Here is a 22,522-nt window from a genome sequence, read left to right as displayed (position 1 = left end):
CCCTTCCCGATCGTCCAGAGAGCTTAAATATCTCTTAGGTCATCTGCATCCGTGTCTCAATATCGTCTCTTAACCGTCTCATCCATTCACTATTTATGGCTCCACTGCACTTTTTACCTCATTTCTTAACTAAGAGACAGCACATGCATCCATCCATCTCTTAGAGCATCCACAATAGCGGCGAGCGAACCGCCTAGCCGATTCCCGGCGCTGGCCGGTCCGCTCGCCGAACCAATGTAAGCGACGAGCGGGATTTAGGCGAGCGCACGCCGATTTATGAGCGCTGGCCGATGCGCTCGCTGATTGGCTGGCCGCCATTGCAGGCTCCCGATCGGCGAGACATCGGCCAGCCCATTTTTTAAATTTAATTTTCAAAACACTATATATACGCAATTTGCACGTCATTTTCATTCGCACCACTTGTTTTAACGAGTTTTCTTTCTCTTAATTTCTGTACAAGAGCAATAACGCAAAATGGATAACAACAACGAGTCTACTTTAGCGACGAGCGGGTCTCAAACTCCCACGGTACCCGTGGGAGCTGGATGGGGGCCGATGGGCGGCGGGTACTACAACATATACCATTGGCAGCAGATGATGCCCGGGATGGCAGCTGGGGGTAGTATGGCAGCGGGGGGTAGTATGGCAGTCGGGGTTAGTATGCCGGGATGGCAGGGGATGTCGGGTGGGCAGGCGATGCCGAGCGGCGGGCAGGGGGTACCGGGGATGCAGATGATGGCGCAGATGATGCCGCAGATGATGCCGGGGTGGCAGGCGGGGGTGCAGCCCGGGAGGCAGGGGATGCCGGGGGGGACAATGTCTATCACCCCAGTCTTGATTTTTTGACTACTTCTTCGCACACATCGACCCCATTGGAGACGCAGTTCACTGGGTATGAGACTTTCTCCTTAGAGGAGTTGGGGATAGATCTCGAGGATGCGGACACTCACGTTCAAACGGAGGGAGTAAGGCGGGGTCGGGGCGCGCCAAAGAAGAAGAAGGGCAAGGGGAAGGCCAAGAGGGTGGCCGGCGAGTCGTCGCAGCCGGCTAATGACGACAGCCCGGCACGGAGGAAGTGGCCGGATGCGGAGAACGTCGCGCTGTCCAAGGCGTGGGTGAGTGTTTGCGATGATCCCCTCACTTCGAACAATCAGAGGATCATCAACTTGTGGGCTAAAATAGCAGCAGCCTACCAAACATTTTGCCCGGAGGGGAGGCCACACACCGGGGAGGAGTGCCTGAAGGGGTGGGACCGAATCATGGCTACGGTCTCCCGATTTTTGGGCTTGTACACCAACGCCCTCCACATGCAGACCTGTGGCCAAACTGACGAGGACTGCAGGAGGATAGCGGAAAAAGCCTTCCCGTGCCCGGGCTTTATAAGGAGTTCACCTACTGGAACTGTTATGAGGTGCTGATGAACTCCGAGAAGTTTCGGGCAGGTGTCGATGCTGGCTGGCCGAAGAAGCAGCGACTGAACTATGCCGGTGATTACAGCGGCAGCAGCGGCGGTTCCCACGACCTCCCCGAGGATGTTCACGAGTTCCCGTCCCCTCCATCGTTTACTCGCCGCACTCGCCCGGTTGGTCAAAGGCGGGCGCAACGGGCAGCGAGGGGAGTCGCCCAGGGGTCCCAAGAGGTCCAGTCGGCATCCCCCCTTGTTGGCAAGTCGCCAACCGAGCTCGCCTTCTTCGCGAGTCAACAAACGCGGGCTCAGATGCACAAGATCTTAGCTGAATGGAGGGCGGCAACTGACCCCGTGGAGAAGAGGTTTCTTCACTCAATGCTTGAGAGTTGCGGGTCGATTTGGATGTCACCGCGGCACAGTTGGGGGCTCAGACGCGGGCTCAGATGCCGCAGATTTTGGGGTTCCGGATAGCGGCGACAACGGCGGCGACGAGGAGTGAGGAGGAGGCGGGGGCTCATGTGTGGAAGCGGGATTTTTTTTAAATTAATGTAATTTTTTTAATTAATGTACTTTTTTTAATTTTAATATTATTATTGAATTTTCTCGTATTTGTGTCGTAAATTTAATTCCGTATTTTGTGTGATTGTTAATTATTTATTTTTTATAATTTTGTTTATTGTGGCTAGCCTATTGCTTGTCCAGTTGCTTGTCCTGATAATGTGGCAGGAAGAGTTTTTAGTGCTGATGATGTGGCAGAAGGAGTTTGTGGCTAGCCTATGGTTGGCCTATTACCATTGTGGATGCTCTTAACCATCTCATCCCTTAATTTCATTTTTAATTTTTATTTCCAACAAATTCAATTAATATTTCATTGAAATATTAAATTAATACTATTAATTCGTAAAATCATTAAAAGCCACAAAAATTATAACATCCTAAAAAAAGATGAGGGATAGTGTGTTTGTGTGTAAAATGAAAGAGTAGGAGTATTTATAAAATAAAAAAAGAAAAAATTACCGTTTAAAAATGATAATATTACCGTTGAAATTTTTAAATTTTTAGTTGTTAATTTTTAATTTTTAATTTTTTTTGTGAAAAATCAATTTTTTAAAAAAATATTTATTGCGTCAGCGATGAGGACGCCCACTCGCGGGGCGGCGAGTGGGCGTCCGCCGCGCGCCAGAGCTCGCCACGTAGCGCTGGCACGTGGCGAGATGGCCCGCCAACCCCCCTCCCCCCGAGCTAAGCGACGAGAAGGATGGGTTACAGCGGTGTCTCGCTGCTGTCTCGTCTCTCCGGGATGAGACCGAGACAGCGAAGAGCTGCCGCTGCGGATGCCCTTAGGGTCATCAAGTCGGAACGAGCAAAATCGCTCCCTCCATACGTAGAAAAATATTCATTTTCAATTAATGTTATATTGAAGTTAGTAACCAAGTGGTGGTATTGTCGGTCTTTTAACCAAGAAGTCCTTGGATGATGGATCAACCCTCGTTCTTTGACCCATTCTTTCTTTGTTTTATTAATTCATATTACTTCTTATTACCAAATCAAACCAGTAAATACTTTATGAATCCATATTTTATTAGTTTACATAAAATGTGAGTGGAATGAGTTAGTAGAAAGTGATATGTATCTACCATTTATAGTAAAAGTGAACCGAGACTCCTAATGTCAGACGAACTAAAATGGTAAATTGGGATTCCTAATGGCGAACGGAGGGAGTACTTATTTTATGTGATCTTTATTCATCTCTAATTTCCTCATTCCACATCGTCAGCCCTATCTCACAACATATCTTAAGCCCTCCCGGAATTTGGGGGACTCCTCTAGGATTTGCCAGACATCCTAGAACTTTTTTTTAAAAAAATAAACTCCTATACGAAGGAGGAAATTACAAATAAACTTCTATAGAAATGAGGAAAAATTACAAATAAACTTCTATAGAAATGAGGAAATTACAACTGAAGTCAAGAGGGCTCGAACTTGACACCTCATACAATAATGTCTAAGCTCTTTGCCGCTTGAACAAAGGCTCTGGACCCAGACATCCTAGAACTTGAAAACTAGAAAGATGTCGTTTTGGGAGAACTCCCACATCGACAGCTCTTTCACGTCTGCCAGACTCTAGCCGTTGCTCATCATCCGGAGGTTGTTCTCATAGATTCTGTTGAATTTTGAAACAACGGTCTTCATTCGGTCAAAATGTTTGCGGAGCTAGTCCCCATTGTGGTACTTCGCACCCCCGCGTCTTTATTCTTTCATATCTCTCCACAAACGATTCCACATCTCTTCCCTTGTCTGATCATTCAACATAATTGGGTCCTCCAACACAGAAACCCAACACCTCGCAACAGCAATAGACTATTCTGAAGTGTAGACCGTCCTCTTGGTCCAACCCACAGACTGTGACGACTCACCGGCTCGAGATTCTCCATACTAATTGGAGAAACATCTAAATCTAAAAGCGAGAACTCTTCGTTGCTGAATAATTCATTGGTCGCTGGGACGGGATCATTCGCTAAATTAGCCAACCATCCATATTGAGCCGATATACATTGTCCCCAAACGGCGATTGAGGTTCATCGGTCTACCAGCACCGACTTTGCCACCAAGAAATCCACCCGGGGACTGCTGTCGCTGCTCCCGAACCCACCCGCTCCCAAATTGGCCGCTGGAGAACCTCGACCCGCCACTGCCGCTACTGGTGACTAGGAACCGTCGCCGCCTCCAAACCCTGCACCCGTCGCTTCGATATTGTGATTTGCTGGTGTTCGAGGAATCGCTATCGGGATTCATTCTATTACTAGAGAAAGAAAATTTGTAGTCGAGAGTGTTGGAATCAAATTAATGATTCACACATAAATCATACATGTCGAATACGATTAATAAACATAAAGCGGAAGCGTACATGGATTCGAATTCATGTTGTTCTTGAGATTGGTGATTGGCCTTCCAAGTATTAACGCTTTTCACAGATTCTCTGTAATCTGGAAATCTTGAGTTTCTGAATTGTCTCTCGGAATGGGATGAGATTGACATATTTATAGCGTTAATAGTTGGGGACCATAACCGCAAATTAGAGAATAAGTCCCTAACTTTATTATAACTCTAATTTCACCCATAACAAAATTAAAGTTATCCAAATTAGTATCTGCACAAAAGTCCTCATACTTTTATAGATGATCGTTTGACCCTATAAGTTATATTAACTTAGTAGATCACGTAATCGGGTCATCCAATAAATAGTCATAAATATTATACAATCTTTAGACGATTATGTTGGACCATATTAAAATGTTCCAACAATCTCCCACTTGGGCCAACATAAAAGTCACCAATTGATTGTTCATTACTGAAGTTGCGCGCTTACTATTTATATTAATCATCTTTACCGATCCGGTCTACTAAACATGTTAATATAGAACCAAAGAAGTTTAAGTCATAACACGTATACATGACTAAACTCATCAGTGATCACAAATATCAACACATCAAGCAACACAAATCAAAATATGAGTGTACAGCATGAAAATTACATGCTATGTGATCTTTGCATGTCTATTTTCAACTGGTCCTCTGAAACTGTAGTGAGATCAGAAAATACCAAAGCATAATTCAAAGTAACTAAAACCAAAGTAACTAAAGTGTGCACTTAATAATTGAAATTCAATATCATTACATATATGAACATAAACTCCCTCTAAACCAAAGCATCACAAGGTCGAACACCCATGTGAAATACATGCTCATGAAAGACCGAAGGCGGTAAACCTTTAGTGAAAGGATCCGCAAGCATGGAAGTTGAACCTAAGTGTTCAATTTGCAATTGTCTACTCTGAATTCTATCCTTAACAGCAAGGAACTTGATGTCAATGTGTTTGGACTTCGACGAGCTCCTGTTGTTGTTGGAGTACATGACTGCGGACTTATTGTCACAATATAACTTGAGTGGTCTTTCAATACTATCCACAATTTGCAGTCCTTGAATAAAGTTCCGCAACCATACTCCATGTTGTGATGCCTCAAAGCAAGCTATGAATTCTGCTTCCATTGTAGAGGTGGCTATCAATGTTTGTTTAACACTTTTCCATGATATAGCCCCTCCGGCTAGCATGAACACATAACCTGACGTGGATCTACGACTGTCTTGGCATCCCGCGAAATCCGAATCAGAATACCCAATGATCTCAAGCTGATCCGATTTCCTATAAGTGAGCATATAATCCTTTGTTCTTTGCAGATACCGCAAAACACGTTTGACTGCTTTCCAATGATCCATACCGGGATTACTCAAATATCTACCTAGCATGCCTACTATGAACGCAATATCCGGACGCGTGCATACTTGTGCATACATAAGACTTCCCACAGCCGATGCATAGGGAAGTAATTCCATTTCCTTTCTTGCAAGCTCATTTTCGGGGCATTGATTTAAACTGAATTTATCACCTTTAGCCACAGGGGTATCTCCTGGTCTACAATCTTTCATGCCAAATCTTGCCAACACTTTATCGATGTAGCTCTTTTGTGATAATCCAAGTACACCTAGGGAACGATCCCGATGTATTTGGATTCCTAATACAAAAGAAGCATCACCAAGGTCTTTCATTTCGAATTTTCTTGAAAGAAATTTCTTGGTGTCATGTAATAAATCTACATCATTGCAAGCAAGTAGAATATCGTCGACATATAGAACCAGGAAAATGAATTTGCTCCCACTGAACTTATAGTATATGCATTCATCAACAGGATTCGTCTCAAAACCAAATGAGACGACAACTTGATGAAATTTAACATACCATTGACGAGACGCTTGTTTAAGACCATAGATGGATTTCTTAAGTTTGCATACCATCTTCTTTGGGTCACCAGACACAAAGTTTTCAGGTTGCACCATATAAATCGTTTCTGTAATGTCGCCATTAAGAAACGCTGTCTTTACATCCATCTGTTGTAGCTCCAAATTAAAATGAGCCACTAGTGCCATGATTATTCTGAATGAGTCTTTCGTTGAAACTGGAGAGAAAGTCTCGGTAAAATCGATGCCTTCTTTTTGAGTAAAGCCTTTTGCTACAAGACGAGCCTTATATCTTTCCACATTGCCTTGCGAATCCCGTTTGGTCTTAAAAATCCACTTGCAACCAATGGGTTTTGCACCTTCAGGCAATGGGACAAGATCCCAAACGTCATTGCTTTGCATAGACTTAATCTCTTCAATCATAGCATCGATCCACTTTTGAGCATTAGAGCTTTCAATGGCTTGACGGAAGGTGACTGGGTCATCTTCCATCACTCCAATGTCTACCTCATGCTCTTGGAGATATACAATATATTCATCCGTAGATATTGCAGGTCTCCTTACTCTAGTGGATCTCCTAAGTGGCACTACTTCATGATGTTCTTGAGGAGGTTGAGGTTGTTCTTCATGTTGTTGTTCGGGAGGCGGAACAGGAATTACGAGAGTGTCGTCTTGTTCTGGAATGAAGGGAAGTGAAATTACTTCCTCTTCAAAGACAACATTCTTCATACCATCTTCCCCCCCAAACTCAACTTCCTCAAAGAATCTTGCATTATTCGTCTCGAAAAATGATCTAGTTGTGGGATCATAGAACTTGAAACCCCTTGACCGCTCAGGATAACCTACAAAGTAACAACTTACCGTTTTAGAGTCCAATTTATGCTCGTTTGGCCTATAAGGCCGAGCTTCTGCTGGACAACCCCAAACATGTAAATGACCTAAGCTGGGCTTTTTGCCCGTCCACAATTCATAAGGGGTTACGGCAGTTGCTTTAGTAGGTACACGGTTTAGGATGTATGTTGCGGTCTTAAGTGCCTCTCCCCAAAGGGATTCTGGCAAAGTAGAATGACTAATCATGCTTCTAACCATATCCTTGAGGGTTCTATTTCGTCTTTCAGCAACACCATTCATGGTAGGACTACCAGGCATTGTGTACTGGGGAACGATTCCATATTCCTCTAGGAATCTGGCAAAAGGTCCTGGACGTTGTTCACCTGAGCCGTCATATCTACCATAGTATTCTCCACCACGGTCAGATCTGACGTTCTTAATTCTTTTGCCAAGTTGGTTTTCAACCTCGGCCTTGTAACTCTTGAACGTATCCAGTGCTTGAGATTTTTCACTTATTAGATATAAATAACCATATCTGGAATAATCGTCTATGAACGTAATAAAATATCGTTGACCATTCCAAGAAGCAGTAGGGAACGGTCCACAGATATCTGTATGGATAAGTTCTAAGACGTCTGTAGTCCGATTGGCTTCAAATCTCCTAATGTTTGTTTGTTTCCCCTTAATGCACTCAACACAGACTTGAAAGTCTGCCATATTGGGAATGGTAAGAATTCCATCTGACACAAGTCTTTCTATTCTCCGTTTGGAGATATGACCCAAACGTTTGTGCCAAATTGTGGCAGAATTCTCACTCATTAATTTACGCTTTGTACCTTGTGAGTTCACATGCAGGGCTTCATTAAATGAAGTAATAGTATTAAGCAAATAAAGATTATCACCATAAGAAAGAGAACCGGTGCCAACCAAAGTTGAATGTAGATAAAGACTAAATTTACCATTTCTAAATGAACAAGTATAACCGAATTTGTCCAATACAGAAATAGAAATTAAATTCCGTCTAAATTACGGTACAACAAAAGTCTGTTCTAAATCCAAATAACAACCAGTTTTTAGTAATAATCTAAATGTGCCTATTGCCTCCACTTCAACTTGTTTGCCATCGCCCACATAGATGAATCTTTCAGCATCAATCGGCTTTCGGCACTGGAGGCAACCCTGCATGGACACACTTATGTGAGTAGTAGCACCAGAATCTAGCCACCAAGTATGTCCAGGTACAGAAGCTAAATTAACTTCTGAACAAACATAAGTGAAAAATGTACCCTTCTTCACGCGCCAAGCGTGATATTCTTCACAATCATTCTTCTTGTGTCCATCTTTCTTGCAAAAGAAGCAAACTGAACCTGATCTTTCCTTCTTAAACTGTTTTGCAGATGGACCCGCAACATTTCTGGAGGAATCGGGAAGAATCCTCTTCCCTTTAGCGAACTCGGAAAGAATCCTCTTTCCCTTGTCCTTTCCTCGTTTCCCCCTATAGCTTGTTGCTAAGTGAGCACTTTCCGTCTTACTTTGCTTCAACCTCTCTTCCTCTTGAACACAATGAGAAATCAACTCATTCAATGACCATTTATCCTTCACAGTATTGTAACTAACTTTGAAGTGATCAAATTGATGAGGAAGAGATATCATAACCAAATGCACTAGTTGATCATCACTGATCGTCAAATTAAGTGCCGTAAGCTTTGAAGCAGTGTTTGACATTTCCATAATGTGCTCCCGAATTTCCCCTCGGCCATTATACCTCATAGTCACAAGTTTATGCATCAATGAAGCCGTTTCGGCCTTTTCATTGCTTGCGAAATTCATATCAATGGCCTCGAGGAATTCCTTAGCAGTTGCTTCTTTCGGGACAGTACCGCGAAAGTTTTCAGGGATGGCATGTTGCATAATCATAAGACTCATGCGATTGGAGTGTTCCCACCTCTCAAAATTCCGTTTATCCTCATCGGAACTTTCATCAGTAAGAGGGGCGGGTTGCTCCGTCCGAAGTGCATAGTCTAAATTTGCAATCCCCAAACCAATCAATACCTTGCTTCTCCACGATGCATAGGTATTGCCTTTTAGTACAGGAATGGAATTTAGAAAACCAATAGCAGATTCTTGAGCTAGCAAAGAACAAAATAACAAGTAGGACAATAATTAGCTCACGTAAATAATAAGTAAATAAATTAAATAATGACAATTCCCATTTCAAGAAGTCGGCACAACATTAAAATTTCATCTTTGGACAAAATAATAACTTGCAAGTGACATCTTAATACGTAGTAATCAAATATAGATAATCATTTCCTGTCAAACAATAAGTCTTCCTTTGGGCCGACTTAGTGTCCACAATGACTTAAGGATAATCTCATATTATTACCACAAAGTACACAAGAAACACGGCCAAATAACAATCTTCCTTTGGGCCGATTAACTATTCGCATGTATTTCAAGTATACAAATAATACACATTCCAAATAAAATTAATCTACACATCAGAGCCCACTTTGGCGAGTTAATGCTTTAATTAATTTATTTAGAATGATAAACAACAAAAGCTTTAAGTCATTATTTAATTAATTACTTAATAATCAAAACAATTAAATGCGATTAATTGTTTTAAGTAATTGTTTGTACAAGTTCAAACAAACGACTAATAAATTAAAATTAAATAGCAACAAATTTTGTGGCCCAATAAAAATTAAATCACGGCCCTTAAAAAAAAAAATTTATAAGTGGCCCAAACATTTTATAAAACTATGGACCAAGACAAGAAATAATTGGCTACTGCTGACGGAAATTAAAATTGCAGCAGTCCCCAAAGTTAAGAAACTAAAATCAGTTTTTATAATAGGCCGTCGCGCCGTTTCATGAAAATAAGGCACCGTTTAACCACCCTAACCGCCGTCAACCATTGCAACGTTGCCGGAGACTTGGCGACGTCGCCGTTCACCGGAATAATTGGACGGCAGTCAGTGAAAACTAAATTTTGAACAGCAGATAAATAAACTTTGATTTCATCAAAAGTCTTAACAGATTCAAACAATTTCGCATGAATAGAACACAGTTTCGAATTTTCATCCGAATTAATCACATAATTACCGAATCCAACAAAAAATTATAAATCAACGAATTATCAATTCGTTCCAACATGTATTGGCTCTGATACCAATTGTTGGAATCAAATTAATGATTCACACATAAATCATACATGTCGAATACGATTAATAAACATAAAGCGGAAGCGTACATGGATTCGAATTCATGTTGTTCTTGAGATTGGTGATTGGCCTTCCAAGTATTAACGCTTTTCACAGATTCTCTGTAATCTGGAAATCTTGAGTTTCTGAATTGTCTCTCGGAATGGGATGAGATTGACATATTTATAGCGTTAATAGTTGGGGACCATAACCGCAAATTAGAGAATAAGTCCCTAACTTTATTATAACTCTAATTTCACCCATAACAAAATTAAAGTTATCCAAATTAGTATCTGCACAAAAGTCCTCATACTTTTATAGATGATCGTTTGACCCTATAAGTTATATTAACTTAGTAGATCACGTAATCGGGTCATCCAATAAATAGTCATAAATATTATACAATCTTTAGACGATTATGTTGGACCATATTAAAATGTTCCAACAGAGAGAATAAGAGGTGTGAATAAAATGAAGTGTTCGGCGCCCCTATTGTGAATGTTCTATGTAATGAGATTGTATCAACATAGCTCGCATCTTAATCTTCCAAGGGCCAAAATCATTTTCCGTGCTAAATTTCTCAATCTCGAATTGCGTCGTAGACATTGCAATCAGATCGTGATTCCCTCATATGATGCCAATTTGTAATTCCAATTATCCACGAAAAATCGAAAGAACAAAATGAAGAACATAGACATAAACCAAGAACGCAAGACTTACGTGGTTTGGCAATGTGCCTACATGCTAGAGCTGAAATCTTGTAGATGAACGTTCAGGAACAATGATCCAATACACATACAATACGAAGATCACAATCCATATATCTATACAAGTCTGAATCAACCAAAACCTCAATTGGAAGAACAACTAACCGATGTTCTCTGATCTACTAACTCTTAGCTGCACTCAATCCCTTTGATCGCCTCTGATCGAACCCTTCCTCAATTAAATAGTAGCTGAAAGTGTGTGTGCGTCTGGGCGATCCGGGCGCTGCAATAGCGCCGAGCGGACCGCCCAACGCCACGCGACCGCCCAGCGCTGCGAAGTTTCTCTCTCCATTCGCCCGCTGGGCGACTGCAATAGACCGCCCAGCGAACCGCCCAGCGCCGGCGCTCGGCTGGGCGGCATTGTGGATGATCTTATAAATTTATCCGGTTATGATTTATGAATACCACCTCATTCCATGGATATATTTCTGCTCATTTGTTGAATGAATAGTGCGGCCCGCATTGAAATTCGAGGGCCTTGCAGAATTAGTCCAAACAAACCGAACGTCTTTATTTATCAAGAAATGAACCCATTTCAGGGTATTTTATGAAGTGAACGTATCCTAAAATTTTAAACGTCAATCTAAAAAAATACTTTTTTATAAAATGATCTCGAATTCGGATATTTACTTAGCTAGTTGTCAATTGCAACCAAATTTGTTTATTTATATTTTAAATAGTAGTGGTAGTACTAAATAGAAGTTGGTATAGTTGTAAATGAAAGTGTCGGTGGGGAAAAACACAAGCTGGGTGGGCCAGAGCCCTTAACACTTCCAAGTAATCAATTATTCTCAGTCAGCCCACCCTTACCAAATGCCAAACTCATAAAAAAAATTTAATAATAATAATAATAATAATAATAATAATAATAATAATAATAATAATAATAATGCCATAACAGCCTTCGATTTTAGTCGTTGGTCCCGTCTCATCAATCATCCTAGTTCTATATGGTGAGGGTATTTTCTTAAATAAAGTACCATTTCAAGCTACAAAGTGTACATACTTACCTTCGACAATAATATTTTAAATTATACTCCCTCCGTCCCGCACTACTTACACTTATTTCCTTTTTGGGCGTCCCAAGTTACTTGCACTCTTTCCATTTTTAGTAAAAATTTTCACCTACCGCCGTAATTTTTTACTTTCCTATACACTCATTCCTTAATCTCCGTGCCGAAAAGGAAAAGGGCGAGTAGCCCAGGACGGAGGGAGTACTATATAACACTTCGCTATTTCGCGTTATTCTCATAATTTTTAAAATTAAAAATAAACTTATAAAATTACTCCTATTTTTTAATATTATAGATTTTGATAAAAATTAATATAGTAAAATAAAATATACCATGACAAAAAAATAAGTTATTTGAGATGTATTTTAATAAATATTTTAATTAGTACGCAAAAATTTATAGGATAATATCATAACTAATTATAATTAGAATTATATTATAGAAATATTATGAAAACTATGAAAGATAAAGAAAAATAGGAAAAAGGAAGACCGTGAAAGCGACAGCTGAGCTAACACAGTCTGTCGTCGGTGGGCATCTCTTCTCTGATTCTCTTCGCATTTCATCCAAGCAAAATAAATCTTGATTTTCCACCATTGTTTGATTCTTTCCTCCGTTCTCTGTATAATTATTTTCCAACCAAGAAGTATCTTGAAATTACACTGACTGTGTGTAAGTAGTGGTTAGCCCTTCACTTTCTCTCCCTTCCATTAATCTTCAATGCATTTGTGTCAATTCCATGATTAGTCAATCACTCATAAAAAGCTCCCCCTATTTCTTCTAAAATTCATCGATTCCTTCTTCAATTTCAGCAAAACGCCTCTAATTTCTGATAATTTTTTGGGTGATTTAGCAGAAAATGGAGGCGAAGATCGGTTTGGCGATCTGCGTGATGGCAATGGCAGCGTGCTTGGCGGGCGCGGCCGACAAAGAAATCAAAGTGAAGACTGTGAAGGGTGAGAAGGTGTGCGACCAAGGATGGGAGTGCAAGGGCTGGTCCAAATACTGCTGCAATCTCACTATCTCCGATGTCTTCCAGACCTACCAGTTCGAGAATCTCTTCTCCAAGAGGAACTCACCGGTGGCGAACGCCGTTGGCTTCTGGGATTACCGGTCCTTCATCCTCGCCGCCTCCACGTTTGAGCACCTCGGATTCGGGACCACCGGCGGCAAGCTCATGCAGATGAAGGAGATCGCCGCATTCCTAGGCCACGTCGGCTGCAAAACTTCGTGTGAGCTTTTTCTACTTTTTTACTTTCTTTTAGTTGTGTTTGATTTTTATAAATTTGGAAGTTTGGGAATTGTAATTTTTAAATCTGAGTAGAAATTTGCAAGTATTGACTCATCAAAGTGTTAAATTTGTAGTGTGATTATTATGTGCTGTGGATCTAGATTGTTGGTGTGCATTTGAGCTTGTAGCTGATGGTTTCCCTCTCTTTTTTGAATTTAATGGTAAATTTGTTTGATTCTTTCGATGATTTTAGTTATGAGGGAAAGATTTCCATTCTCAAATGAGGTTGACTTGGTAATTTTCCCTAAGTTAGAGTGGTTCTTCAGTCATTTTTACTTGTTACCTGTAGTAGTATTGACTGATTCCTTTTGGGATTTATATAAGTCTGTTGGTGTAATAATCTATGTTCAATGCAGTCCAAAGTGTGACCTTTATTTATACCTTGTTACTTTGTTGGTTAGTTTGTAAATGCTCTTGCTGCGTATTTTAGTTCTTTTCTGTATGTTTTGGTTATTATAATGCTGTTTATGTATGTAAGTGATATGAATTTGATTGTTTACTGTCAAATAATATCCATAAGCTGTCAGGAGTTAGTTTATTTGTAGTAGCTACTCTCATATGCATGTTGACATATTAATTTCGTTACAATCAAAGGAAAAGCTTGTATGATTGTTAAGTATTTCAGAGTCTTGGCAATTTCTCATTATTGGCTCTTGCCTTTAGCCTCGGCTAATGAGTCTTGATGTTAAAACTGTGTAGAATCCTGACAGCCTTGCTTTGGAAAAATGTAGATTTATGTTGCAATTATTAGTTACTACCAGTCTTTGATATTGTAAACTTCTGGAAATTTTGAGACACGTACAGAAGTAGGATTGTGGCTGAGCTGGTGAATCCGGTTACTGAATTGCCTTTGGAAAAACAATATGGTAGACATGATATAGATTCTTGTCTTTTTACTTGCAAAAATATCTATCCTCTGCCACTTTGAAATAAACATCTATCAGGTGAATTGTTTGTCTTCCTTCGTTCTAGCAGAGTTATCAGTGTGGAAATGATGCAGGTGGATATGGAGTGGCTACGGGTGGACCTCTAGCATGGGGTCTATGCTTCAACAAGGAAATGAGTCCCAGCCAAAAATATTGTGATGACTTCTACAAATACGAGTATCCATGTGCTCCTGGAGCTGAATACTATGGCCGTGGAGCTATTCCAATCTACTGGTACTTTTTTTATCTTTCTCGCGAGCTATTTTCCTACTTCTCCAGAATAAATCTCCTCGAGTTTTGGTTAACCTTGCTCGGCTATATATCAACTTGTAGACTTATTTTGGTGGTAGAGAATCGACTGATGCAAGCATGTACCCAGTGCTAATCCCCTGTTGGTAGTAAGACTTAATATTAGGAATCATGCATAGTGTCATATAGGCAACAATGTGTATTAGTGTACCTTGTTAATGCCTACTTACCATGGCTATGTGTAGTCATTATTCGATATCATTTACTTTTTTTTTTAACTTGTATTCTGTGAATCTGCTAACATTGTGTAAAAATAAGAAGTCATGTTTTGTTCTGATATCGCTCCAGGAACTACAACTACGGAGCAATTGGTAAAGGCATCAATCAGGATTTGTTGAACCATCCCGAATACGTTGAACAAAATGCCACTATTGCCTTCCAGGCTGCAATCTATAGGTGGATGACTCCCGTGAAAAAGAAACAGCCATCTGCTCACGACGTCTTTGTTGGGAACTGGAAACCCACCAAGAATGATACATTAGCAAAACGAGTTCCTGGATTTGGAAGCACCATGAATCTTTTATATGGTGAGCTCACTTGTGGGCAGGGTGACATTGATCCCATGAACAACATCATCTCTCACTACCTCTATTATCTTGACTTGTTGGGTGTCGGTCGAGAGCAAGCAGGACCCAATGAAGTACTCTCCTGCGCCGAACAGCTTCCGTTCAATCCCTCTACTACCAAATCATCGACTTGAAAAGCCTTCAATTTCTATCTGAATCTCTCTTGCAATAAGATTTGTGTTGGGGGACAGGCACCTCTCATGTATTTGTGTGATTATTGAATTTGTAATATGTCGACTGTTATTGCTTCATACACAGGTTTTGTTAATTCAAGTGTATTGTTAAGTTGTAATACTATTATACTTGAATCTAAAATTTTCAGTTCCTACTTGAGGACTCTTTATGTTTGATTAATCTTTTCGTTGTGGGGTGTTTGATTATTATTATTCTTATCTTGTTTGATAGAAAAGGAAAGTAAACAAGACAAGAAAAGTGCATCAAAGTCACTCTGAAGTTCAACTCGTAATCTTGGATCTGATTGATAAAAGAAACAGTTCCATCACCAATTCTAATGCTCTATAATACAGAATGCTAGTGAGCTTTGCTATCTAACAAGCAAAGAATTGTGTAAGTCAGCAACTCATTCCATTCAGACTCGAGCTGTCCAAATACTTGCCTGCTACCGTCACAAGGATGTTGAGAACAATAGCTTTATATTTTTTATCTTTGAATTGTAGTAGTACAATAATTTAGTATTATGTGCAGTAACTTTTAGTTATTTAATAATATTGTTAATTTGTGTTTCATTAATAAATTAACAATTAACAAGAAAATTAATACTACTATAAATAAAATTGGTGTTATGAGTGTATGATTACATGGATAAAGATAATGGAATAAGCACTGGGTCATCTAATTGCTTAAGATTTAGTTATCTCCATAATTCCATGGATGCACTCGAGCATTTAACTGGTATCATAATTAGAGCCTCACTCTTTTTTGGAGAATTAGAGCGTTCCTTCTAATTGGGCATAAAAACATTGTTTTAGCACAAATCACGATTTAAAGGAACTAGGTTCATATAGACTACAGGAACTACAACAAACTTATTTGTCTATGACTTTGCAATCTAGTGGAACGTGTACCAGTTGATGAATACAACCTGCAGCACAATCTCATTATTTGCTGAGCACAAATCAATACTACTACAAGTGGCTGCAAAAATGTTACACAAATCACACGCATCAGTTGATCAGCAACTTCAACTAAGTTTCCAAGTTCCATTACATACAAGATATAGCAAAGGCGTTTTCGCCCATCACCGTTCCACTACCAAAAGAGATAAACCAAACAAGAACAAACTGAATATCGACCGGCAACTCAAGAAGAAGATAATGCTCCTCACCCTTAAGCTACATCAAGTGCTATTTCTTCACTTACAATGTATGTATTACCTTGCTTTTGTTGGGGTCTTCAGTTTTTAGACGGTTCTTGAAGCCTAGGAGCTTGTTGAGTGCATTGACATAAGCTCGAACACTTGAGATGACGATGTCCATGGATGCACCAGTCCCACTGGTTATATAGAAGATGATTGTGTTACAGAAAAACGAAAATTCAATGAAACAAAATTTGTCTGCTCTAACATCATTTAGACAAATTTCTGAAAGATGCAAAGTACTCAGTACCTGAATGCGCGGTTGACAGATTCTCCTGTATATGCATGGGTAGCTATTACACTATCTTCGCCACGTATTAGAACCCGTGTAGTGGCTATAGCATCAATGCCTTCAGTGACACCATTCAAGGAATACTCAAGAAGTGTTACAGGAACCTGTGAGCATGCAAAACTGTAAACAAGCTTGTTTCATACAATTAAATTTACAAGAAAAGAGAACTAGTATGAGAATCTTGAGGTACAAACATCAAGGCTCGGGTGTTGTCTAATGAGATTAGAGTCATTAGACCCCTAAACCGCAATAGTCAATGATGACAAATAAAGTAGAGAGGACAATATAGTACTCAGATAAGTGAAGAGATAATAAAGTAAGAGATTAAATGTGTTGTTTTTTGCAGAAAAATAATACTCCCTCCGTCCCACAAGAATATGCACTCTTTCCTTTTTAGTCCATCCCACAAGAATATGCACTTTCCAATTTTGGAAACTCTTTTCTCTCTAATGAGGTGGAACCCATTCCCCACTAATGATACTTTAATTACTTTTTCTCTCTACCTCTCTCTTACTTTACTAATTTTGCATTAAAACCCGTGCCGAACCCAAAGTGTATATTCTTCTTTGGGGACGGAGGGGATATCACTCAACTATAGCGGGACAACCAAAAAAACAAAAAGAATATGATCCAACTACAGTGGGACGGAGGGAGTACATATTTGGGATCCCTAATTCACAGCCTAAAGAAATGATATTCACAAGAAAACAAACTATGAACCAATTTGGTTGCAGAAAGAAGTTAGAAACAGAAACTCAAAGCAACTAATTTAACGAATTATACATGTGTCTACAATTATATTCACTAATAGCAGCAGAACACACCAATTTCAAATATGTCCCTGAAATCTGAATCAACTTAAAAGGGCAATGCAGTGTACAACAGCTGAAATGTTTTGAAGTTTCTAACCTTAACAACAAGGTCAACTGCCTTATATGCTGCATCAACAGGCCCAGTCCCAACCGAACAAGAAATATGTTCATCGCCATTTGCATGAATGAGCTTGACTGTTGCAGTTGAAAGGCCAAGAGATCCACATGTGACCTGTGGGTAAGGTACAAGTATGGTAATTGAATGAACTATCTTAATGTACCACATTTATAAATAGTGATTAACAACTATGTAGAATGTTGGGTATAGACATGCCTGTACATCTTCAAGTTTCCAAACAGTTTGTGGCTGGAAAACTTCATCTGAGACTAGGGCTACTAGGTCATCATCGCTGATATTCTGGAACATCAACAGAATATAAACATGTGGGAAATAGTTTTGTAATATGAAACACATTATTCTAGTCTTCTACATCTGTCTTAGCAGATAAGACAGTACCTTTTTATTTCCAGCTACAGTTTTGAAGCGTGAAAATAGATCATCAAGTTCCTTTCCATCAATATCATACCCAAGCTGCAGATTCATTTAGAGTAAACATTGATGCATTGGTGGAACATTTGCAGAAGCTACTATAATAGTTAAGAATAAGCTCAAAGATTGCAATGTACCTCTAACATTTTGGCTTTCAAAGCATGGCGTCCACTGAAAAATAATTCGGAAAAAAAAAGAATAGACATTACAATGAATACTCTGGGTATATCATGACCTAGGATATGTTGATGATCATCATGAAAACATCAATGATCTAGAAAGTAACTAACTGAGATAGACTTAACAACAAGGATTGAGAGATCCTCACGTTTATAGAGCTAATGAGACATGCCTACTAGCTCTGATAGCATAGGCTTGACCATGAGTTATCCTATAAGAATTGTGACCACTTGGCTTGGTGGATTCAGGTCGAATAGATGACAATGACTTTTATGGTATAATTGTTGTGCCTCTTCCTGACGTCTTGCGACCAAGCCCCCATTAGATCTATTCCACGCACTTCTTAATTTGTCATACATATGATATTTACTTATATTTGTTTATTGAGATTATTTAGTAATAATGGGAAACTGCAAACTACACAGTGGAAAATGTATTTTGTTCATTTCGACTCCCCATAGATTAAGTTAAACAGATGCCAAATATTCAGTGTTACCGTACCCATGTTTGTGCATGAATCTTAACCTAGGTGACAATGTACTATAAGTTTACAGTACTAATATAAATTGGAATAGGCCACAGAATGGAGTAGCATTTTAGTAGAGAACAAATGTCACAAAAGACTTGATAATCGCGACCATAGGACAACAATGAAGATGCAGAAATGGGTGCAAGAGAGTAGTAAAGCATGCACCTGAGTTTTCCAAGCACGATACCAGATTCATTAGAACGAAGAAGTCCAATATCTTCGGGAGATATAATCTCATAGGTGTTTTTATGTTTCAGCATTCCATCCTGCAAACAGAGATTGGATAAAATGTATAAATATGATTTTTTCGTTATTACTCATTACTTAATAATATATTATAATGATTTGTTTGTTTTTACACATTTAAAATTCAATGGGTCAGATATTCTTTGAAAACTTCAGCGGGCAAGTTCACTATTTATAAGGTGAAGATCCATAAACTAGAGCATAGCTTTTCAAGATAGGAAATCTTAAAAATTGCCAAATTTCATTATATTATCTTTTCATAGTGCTCTCAGTCACCACTTGCAAAACAAGAGGTAAGACAGTCTCTTTGTGTTTTATCATCGTAAGACATAGATTTACAAAGCTACGTTCGACGTAAATCCAGAAGACACATGCATAAAAGAGAACCATCGAAGACTAACCTGATGAATTCCACTTTCATGAGCAAATGCATTAGCTCCAACAATTGCTTTGTGTGGCTGGATACGCAGCCCACTATATTCTTCTACCTGAAAACACGGTGTTCAACAATGTGAGACTATGCATACATATAAGACTGTGACTATGTCTTATAAGAAATTTTCAAAAATTATAAATGATGCAGAGAATAGTGTACCATCTTGCTCGCCATGACAATATGTTGAGTATTGATCCCTGTGTAAAGACCATCTAGAGCTTGCTCTCCACGGCATTTTATGGCCATTACAACCTGCAGCAGATCAGAAAGAGAGACATAATTCCATTTAGAGGATAATAGGGACTTAAATAGTCCTTCAGCCAACTGGGTGCTCGGACATAAAGATAACTGTGATTTGATGCAAAGAGAATTTAAATTATGATGTACCAAACCAGAAGAAACCACTAACAACCCCATATCATCTACTATGTTTCCTTTAGTTTTAATGATTAAGACTAAAAACTAACCACTTGAGATACAAGAAACTAGCTTTCAAATGTCTATATGATGATCCACATTACTTTCCGCCTTTCATTCCAAGCAAAGAGAATTCTCACTGCAGGTAAATTTAGAAAGTATAGATAGATATATAAGGTTCCCTCCCCCTCCAACGCCCACAAAACTAAAGAGTAGGAGAACACACCTCCTCCAGTGACGCATTACCAGCTCTTTCACCAATCCCGTTAATGGTAACCTCTACTTGCCTCGCACCAGCATATGCCCCCTGAAGTTGAGAAAAGCACCAGTGTCAATCCAACCTGAGTTTACTTGTTCAGCACTCCAAGCATATAAAACACATACCGCTAAAGTATTAGCAGTAGAAAGTCCAAGGTCATTCTGGCAGTGTGTTGAGATAATGACATTCTCAATTCCAGGGGTGTTTGCTTTTATGTCTGCAATTAGCTGTCCAAATTCAGAGGGCAAAGTGTAGCCTACTGTATCAGGGATGTTAAGAGTTGTTGCCCCAGCCTTAATAACCTCTCCAAGAATTTGATAAAGGAATTCTCGGTCAGATCTGTAAGAATAGAATCCGAAGATAAGAAAGATGAGTTAACAAATTAACAAGATTGCATTTGGCCGCAAAATCTACAGACACTCCTTTCCCTAAGTCGATAGCAATTCAAAACTTTGAAAAATCTGTTCCAATCAGAGTTTTCAGAATTCATTCAGTGCAACAATTGCCACTTTATGAACGTCAAGGTGATCAACACCCAACCCACCCCAGCCAGCCACCAAAATCCAATTCAAGTTAAAACTATAAAAACACCACAGCTACAACTTTCTTTTGAGATTGGAAATGAGTAAGCCAATTCATACAATGAAGAAAAAACACTGCATGTTTGCAGGCGCATAGCAAAACACTGCATGTTTTACTAGTGGTCGGAAACAACAGAAATGCGAGTTTACTGAATAAGAATCCAATCATTCAATAGCCAAGAAACAACAGAAAGAAAATAATAACCAAAAAAGAAGCATCTTCACTGCAGATATAAGACAAACAAGATAATATGTTTTCTCTTATTCAAAACATAGTTCCATCTGGGAGAAGCGAAATCATGAAAGACTATAGGAAATGCTCGACCCCATCCTGATACTAACTAAGAGAACGAGTTCATACTTAGATTATTGTTGTTGTTTTAGGTATTCCAAAAAACTTTAAAACTGCAGTATTCATACAAAGCTTCATTAATCATTATCAAAGAATTCATTAGTGTAACTAATTTTAGAAGTAAATGAATCTGCCCCACCTTCCGGCATCTTCCGGGCTAAACTCAACATCTTCACATCCCAAACTCCGAGCATAAGCCACCATAGTCCTAGCCTTTTCAACCACTTGCTCCGGCGACATCTTGAGCTTGAATTGCATATGAATCTCACTTGTGGCGATAAAGATGTGAATCCGCGGCTTCCTGGCATGCTTCACCGCCGCCCACGACCGCTCAATATCCCTCTTGTTACACCTCGCCAGACCACAAATCACCGGAACATGGTCGGAATCCACGTTGGCAAACTCGCGTGCGATCAATTCGACGGCTTCGAAGTCGGCGTCGGACGAGGCCGGGAATCCGGCCTCAATGATGTCAACGCCGAGGCGCGCGAGCTGGCGCGCGATGTCGAGCTTCTCCTTGGTGGTCATGGTGGCGCCGGGGGACTGCTCGCCGTCGCGGAGGGTGGTGTCGAAGATGCGGACGTACTTGGGGTCGGGGATGTGGTTGGGGATGTACTCAGGACGGAGGAGGGAGCAGCGGACGGCGGATGGACGGCCATTTCTGATGAGGTAGACCCGGCGGATAGGGATTCTGTTGGAGCGGAAGGTGGTAGGAGATGGTGCGATGGCTGCGTGCTTGCAAATCGAAGACGCCATTGTTGAATGTGGGAGGTCAAGGATAGAATTTGTATAGACAGATTATTAGTTGAAACCTAAGAGCACCCGCAACGCGGGCACCTGGCGTTTCGCGTGCCGTTCCTCCGGAACGAAAGCGCAGCGGAACGCGTTGCGGCGCATGGTTTCGTCTTGGTGCCGTTCCCATGCCGTGCCGGGTGCCGGCGGCACAACTCACGGCACGGTCTGTGCCGCCACGCGCTTCGGCGACGTGGCTCTCCCCTCGTCGTGCGTGACGTCCACTCGCCGGCCCGCGAGTGGGCGACGTCACGTGCTGACGCAATAATTATTTTTTAAAAAAAATCGATTTTATAAAAAAAAAATTACGGTAATATTACCGTTTTTTTACCGTTTTTTAATTTTTTTTAATTTTTATTTTTATTTTCTTATTCTATAAATACTCATAATTCATCCTCATTTCACACACAACTACACATCTATTCTTCCTAAATCAACTTCATTTCCTCTCCAATTTTCATATTCAATCTCTTCACAAAATGTCCGACAACGGCAACTACGGCGCGTGGCAGCTCCGGTGGGTGGGATCTCAACGCGTTCGGCGATTGGGAGACCATGTACAACACACTTGGTGGTTCCGGTTCGT

The 22,522-nt window shown here is 40.1% G+C and overlaps 3 protein-coding genes across 6 annotated transcripts; 1 reads left to right on the top strand and 2 right to left on the bottom strand.

Annotated features, from left to right (window-relative positions):
* Nucleotides 1-8,112: 8,112 nt before the first annotated feature.
* On the bottom strand, nucleotides 8,113-9,314 carry LOC121774588. The gene is made up of 3 exons (XM_042171434.1): nucleotides 9,302-9,314; nucleotides 8,324-9,166; nucleotides 8,113-8,216 (listed from the first exon to the last, which is right to left on the bottom strand). The coding sequence occupies exons 1-3, from the start codon at nucleotides 9,312-9,314 to the stop codon at nucleotides 8,188-8,190; spliced, it is 885 nt and encodes a 294-aa protein (XP_042027368.1). The 3' UTR covers nucleotides 8,113-8,187.
* A 3,223-nt stretch (nucleotides 9,315-12,537) lies between these two features.
* LOC121774903 (chitinase-like protein 1) lies at nucleotides 12,538-15,469 on the top strand. Of its 4 annotated transcripts, none has more exons than XM_042171805.1 (4): nucleotides 12,538-12,695; nucleotides 12,880-13,255; nucleotides 14,315-14,474; nucleotides 14,838-15,469. In XM_042171805.1, the coding sequence occupies exons 2-4, from the start codon at nucleotides 12,883-12,885 to the stop codon at nucleotides 15,247-15,249; spliced, it is 945 nt and encodes a 314-aa protein (XP_042027739.1). In that variant the 5' UTR covers nucleotides 12,538-12,695; nucleotides 12,880-12,882; the 3' UTR covers nucleotides 15,250-15,469. The 4 variants fall into 4 exon arrangements, with proteins under 4 accessions (XP_042027739.1, XP_042027740.1, XP_042027737.1 ...); XM_042171806.1 differs by having other exon boundaries at nucleotides 12,542-12,695; nucleotides 12,877-13,255; XM_042171803.1 differs by having other exon boundaries at nucleotides 12,544-12,705.
* An 812-nt stretch (nucleotides 15,470-16,281) lies between these two features.
* On the bottom strand, nucleotides 16,282-21,922 carry LOC121774902 (2-isopropylmalate synthase A-like). Its single transcript, XM_042171802.1, has 12 exons — nucleotides 21,284-21,922; nucleotides 20,337-20,550; nucleotides 20,179-20,259; nucleotides 19,695-19,787; nucleotides 19,501-19,587; nucleotides 19,019-19,119; nucleotides 18,282-18,315; nucleotides 18,112-18,186; nucleotides 17,929-18,012; nucleotides 17,692-17,826; nucleotides 16,741-16,886; nucleotides 16,282-16,627 (listed from the first exon to the last, which is right to left on the bottom strand). Exons 1-12 carry the CDS (start codon nucleotides 21,898-21,900, stop codon nucleotides 16,492-16,494), a joined length of 1,803 nt encoding a protein of 600 aa, XP_042027736.1. The 5' UTR covers nucleotides 21,901-21,922; the 3' UTR covers nucleotides 16,282-16,491.
* Nucleotides 21,923-22,522: the final 600 nt, after the last annotated feature.

This window comes from Salvia splendens, chromosome 17 (genome assembly GCF_004379255.2).
Source record: "Salvia splendens isolate huo1 chromosome 17, SspV2, whole genome shotgun sequence".
Taxonomy (NCBI): Eukaryota; Viridiplantae; Streptophyta; class Magnoliopsida; order Lamiales; family Lamiaceae; genus Salvia; species Salvia splendens.
Note: the sequence above shows the minus strand (reverse complement) of the source record. Positions and strands in the feature narration are given on the sequence as shown.

Excerpts from the sequence above, each read along its gene's own strand:
- LOC121774588 (XM_042171434.1), bottom strand. Across the intron at positions 8,217-8,323 it reads CGCTTGGCGCGTGAAGAAGG|GGTTGCCTCCAGTGCCGAAA; the intron begins GTACATTTTTCA and ends GTGTCCATGCAG.
- LOC121774903 (XM_042171805.1), top strand. The coding sequence starts at position 12,883 with ATGGAGGCGAAGATCGGTTTGGCGATCTGCGTGATGGCAATGGCAGCG. Across the intron at positions 13,256-14,314 it reads CGTCGGCTGCAAAACTTCGT|GTGGATATGGAGTGGCTACG; the intron begins GTGAGCTTTTTC and ends GAAATGATGCAG. Across the intron at positions 14,475-14,837 it reads GGAGCTATTCCAATCTACTG|GAACTACAACTACGGAGCAA; the intron begins GTACTTTTTTTA and ends ATATCGCTCCAG.
- LOC121774902 (XM_042171802.1), bottom strand. The coding sequence starts at position 21,900 with ATGGCGTCTTCGATTTGCAAGCACGCAGCCATCGCACCATCTCCTACC. Across the intron at positions 18,187-18,281 it reads TGAAAGCCAAAATGTTAGAG|CTTGGGTATGATATTGATGG; the intron begins GTACATTGCAAT and ends ATGAATCTGCAG. Across the intron at positions 18,013-18,111 it reads CTGTAGCTGGAAATAAAAAG|AATATCAGCGATGATGACCT; the intron begins GTACTGTCTTAT and ends TTGATGTTCCAG.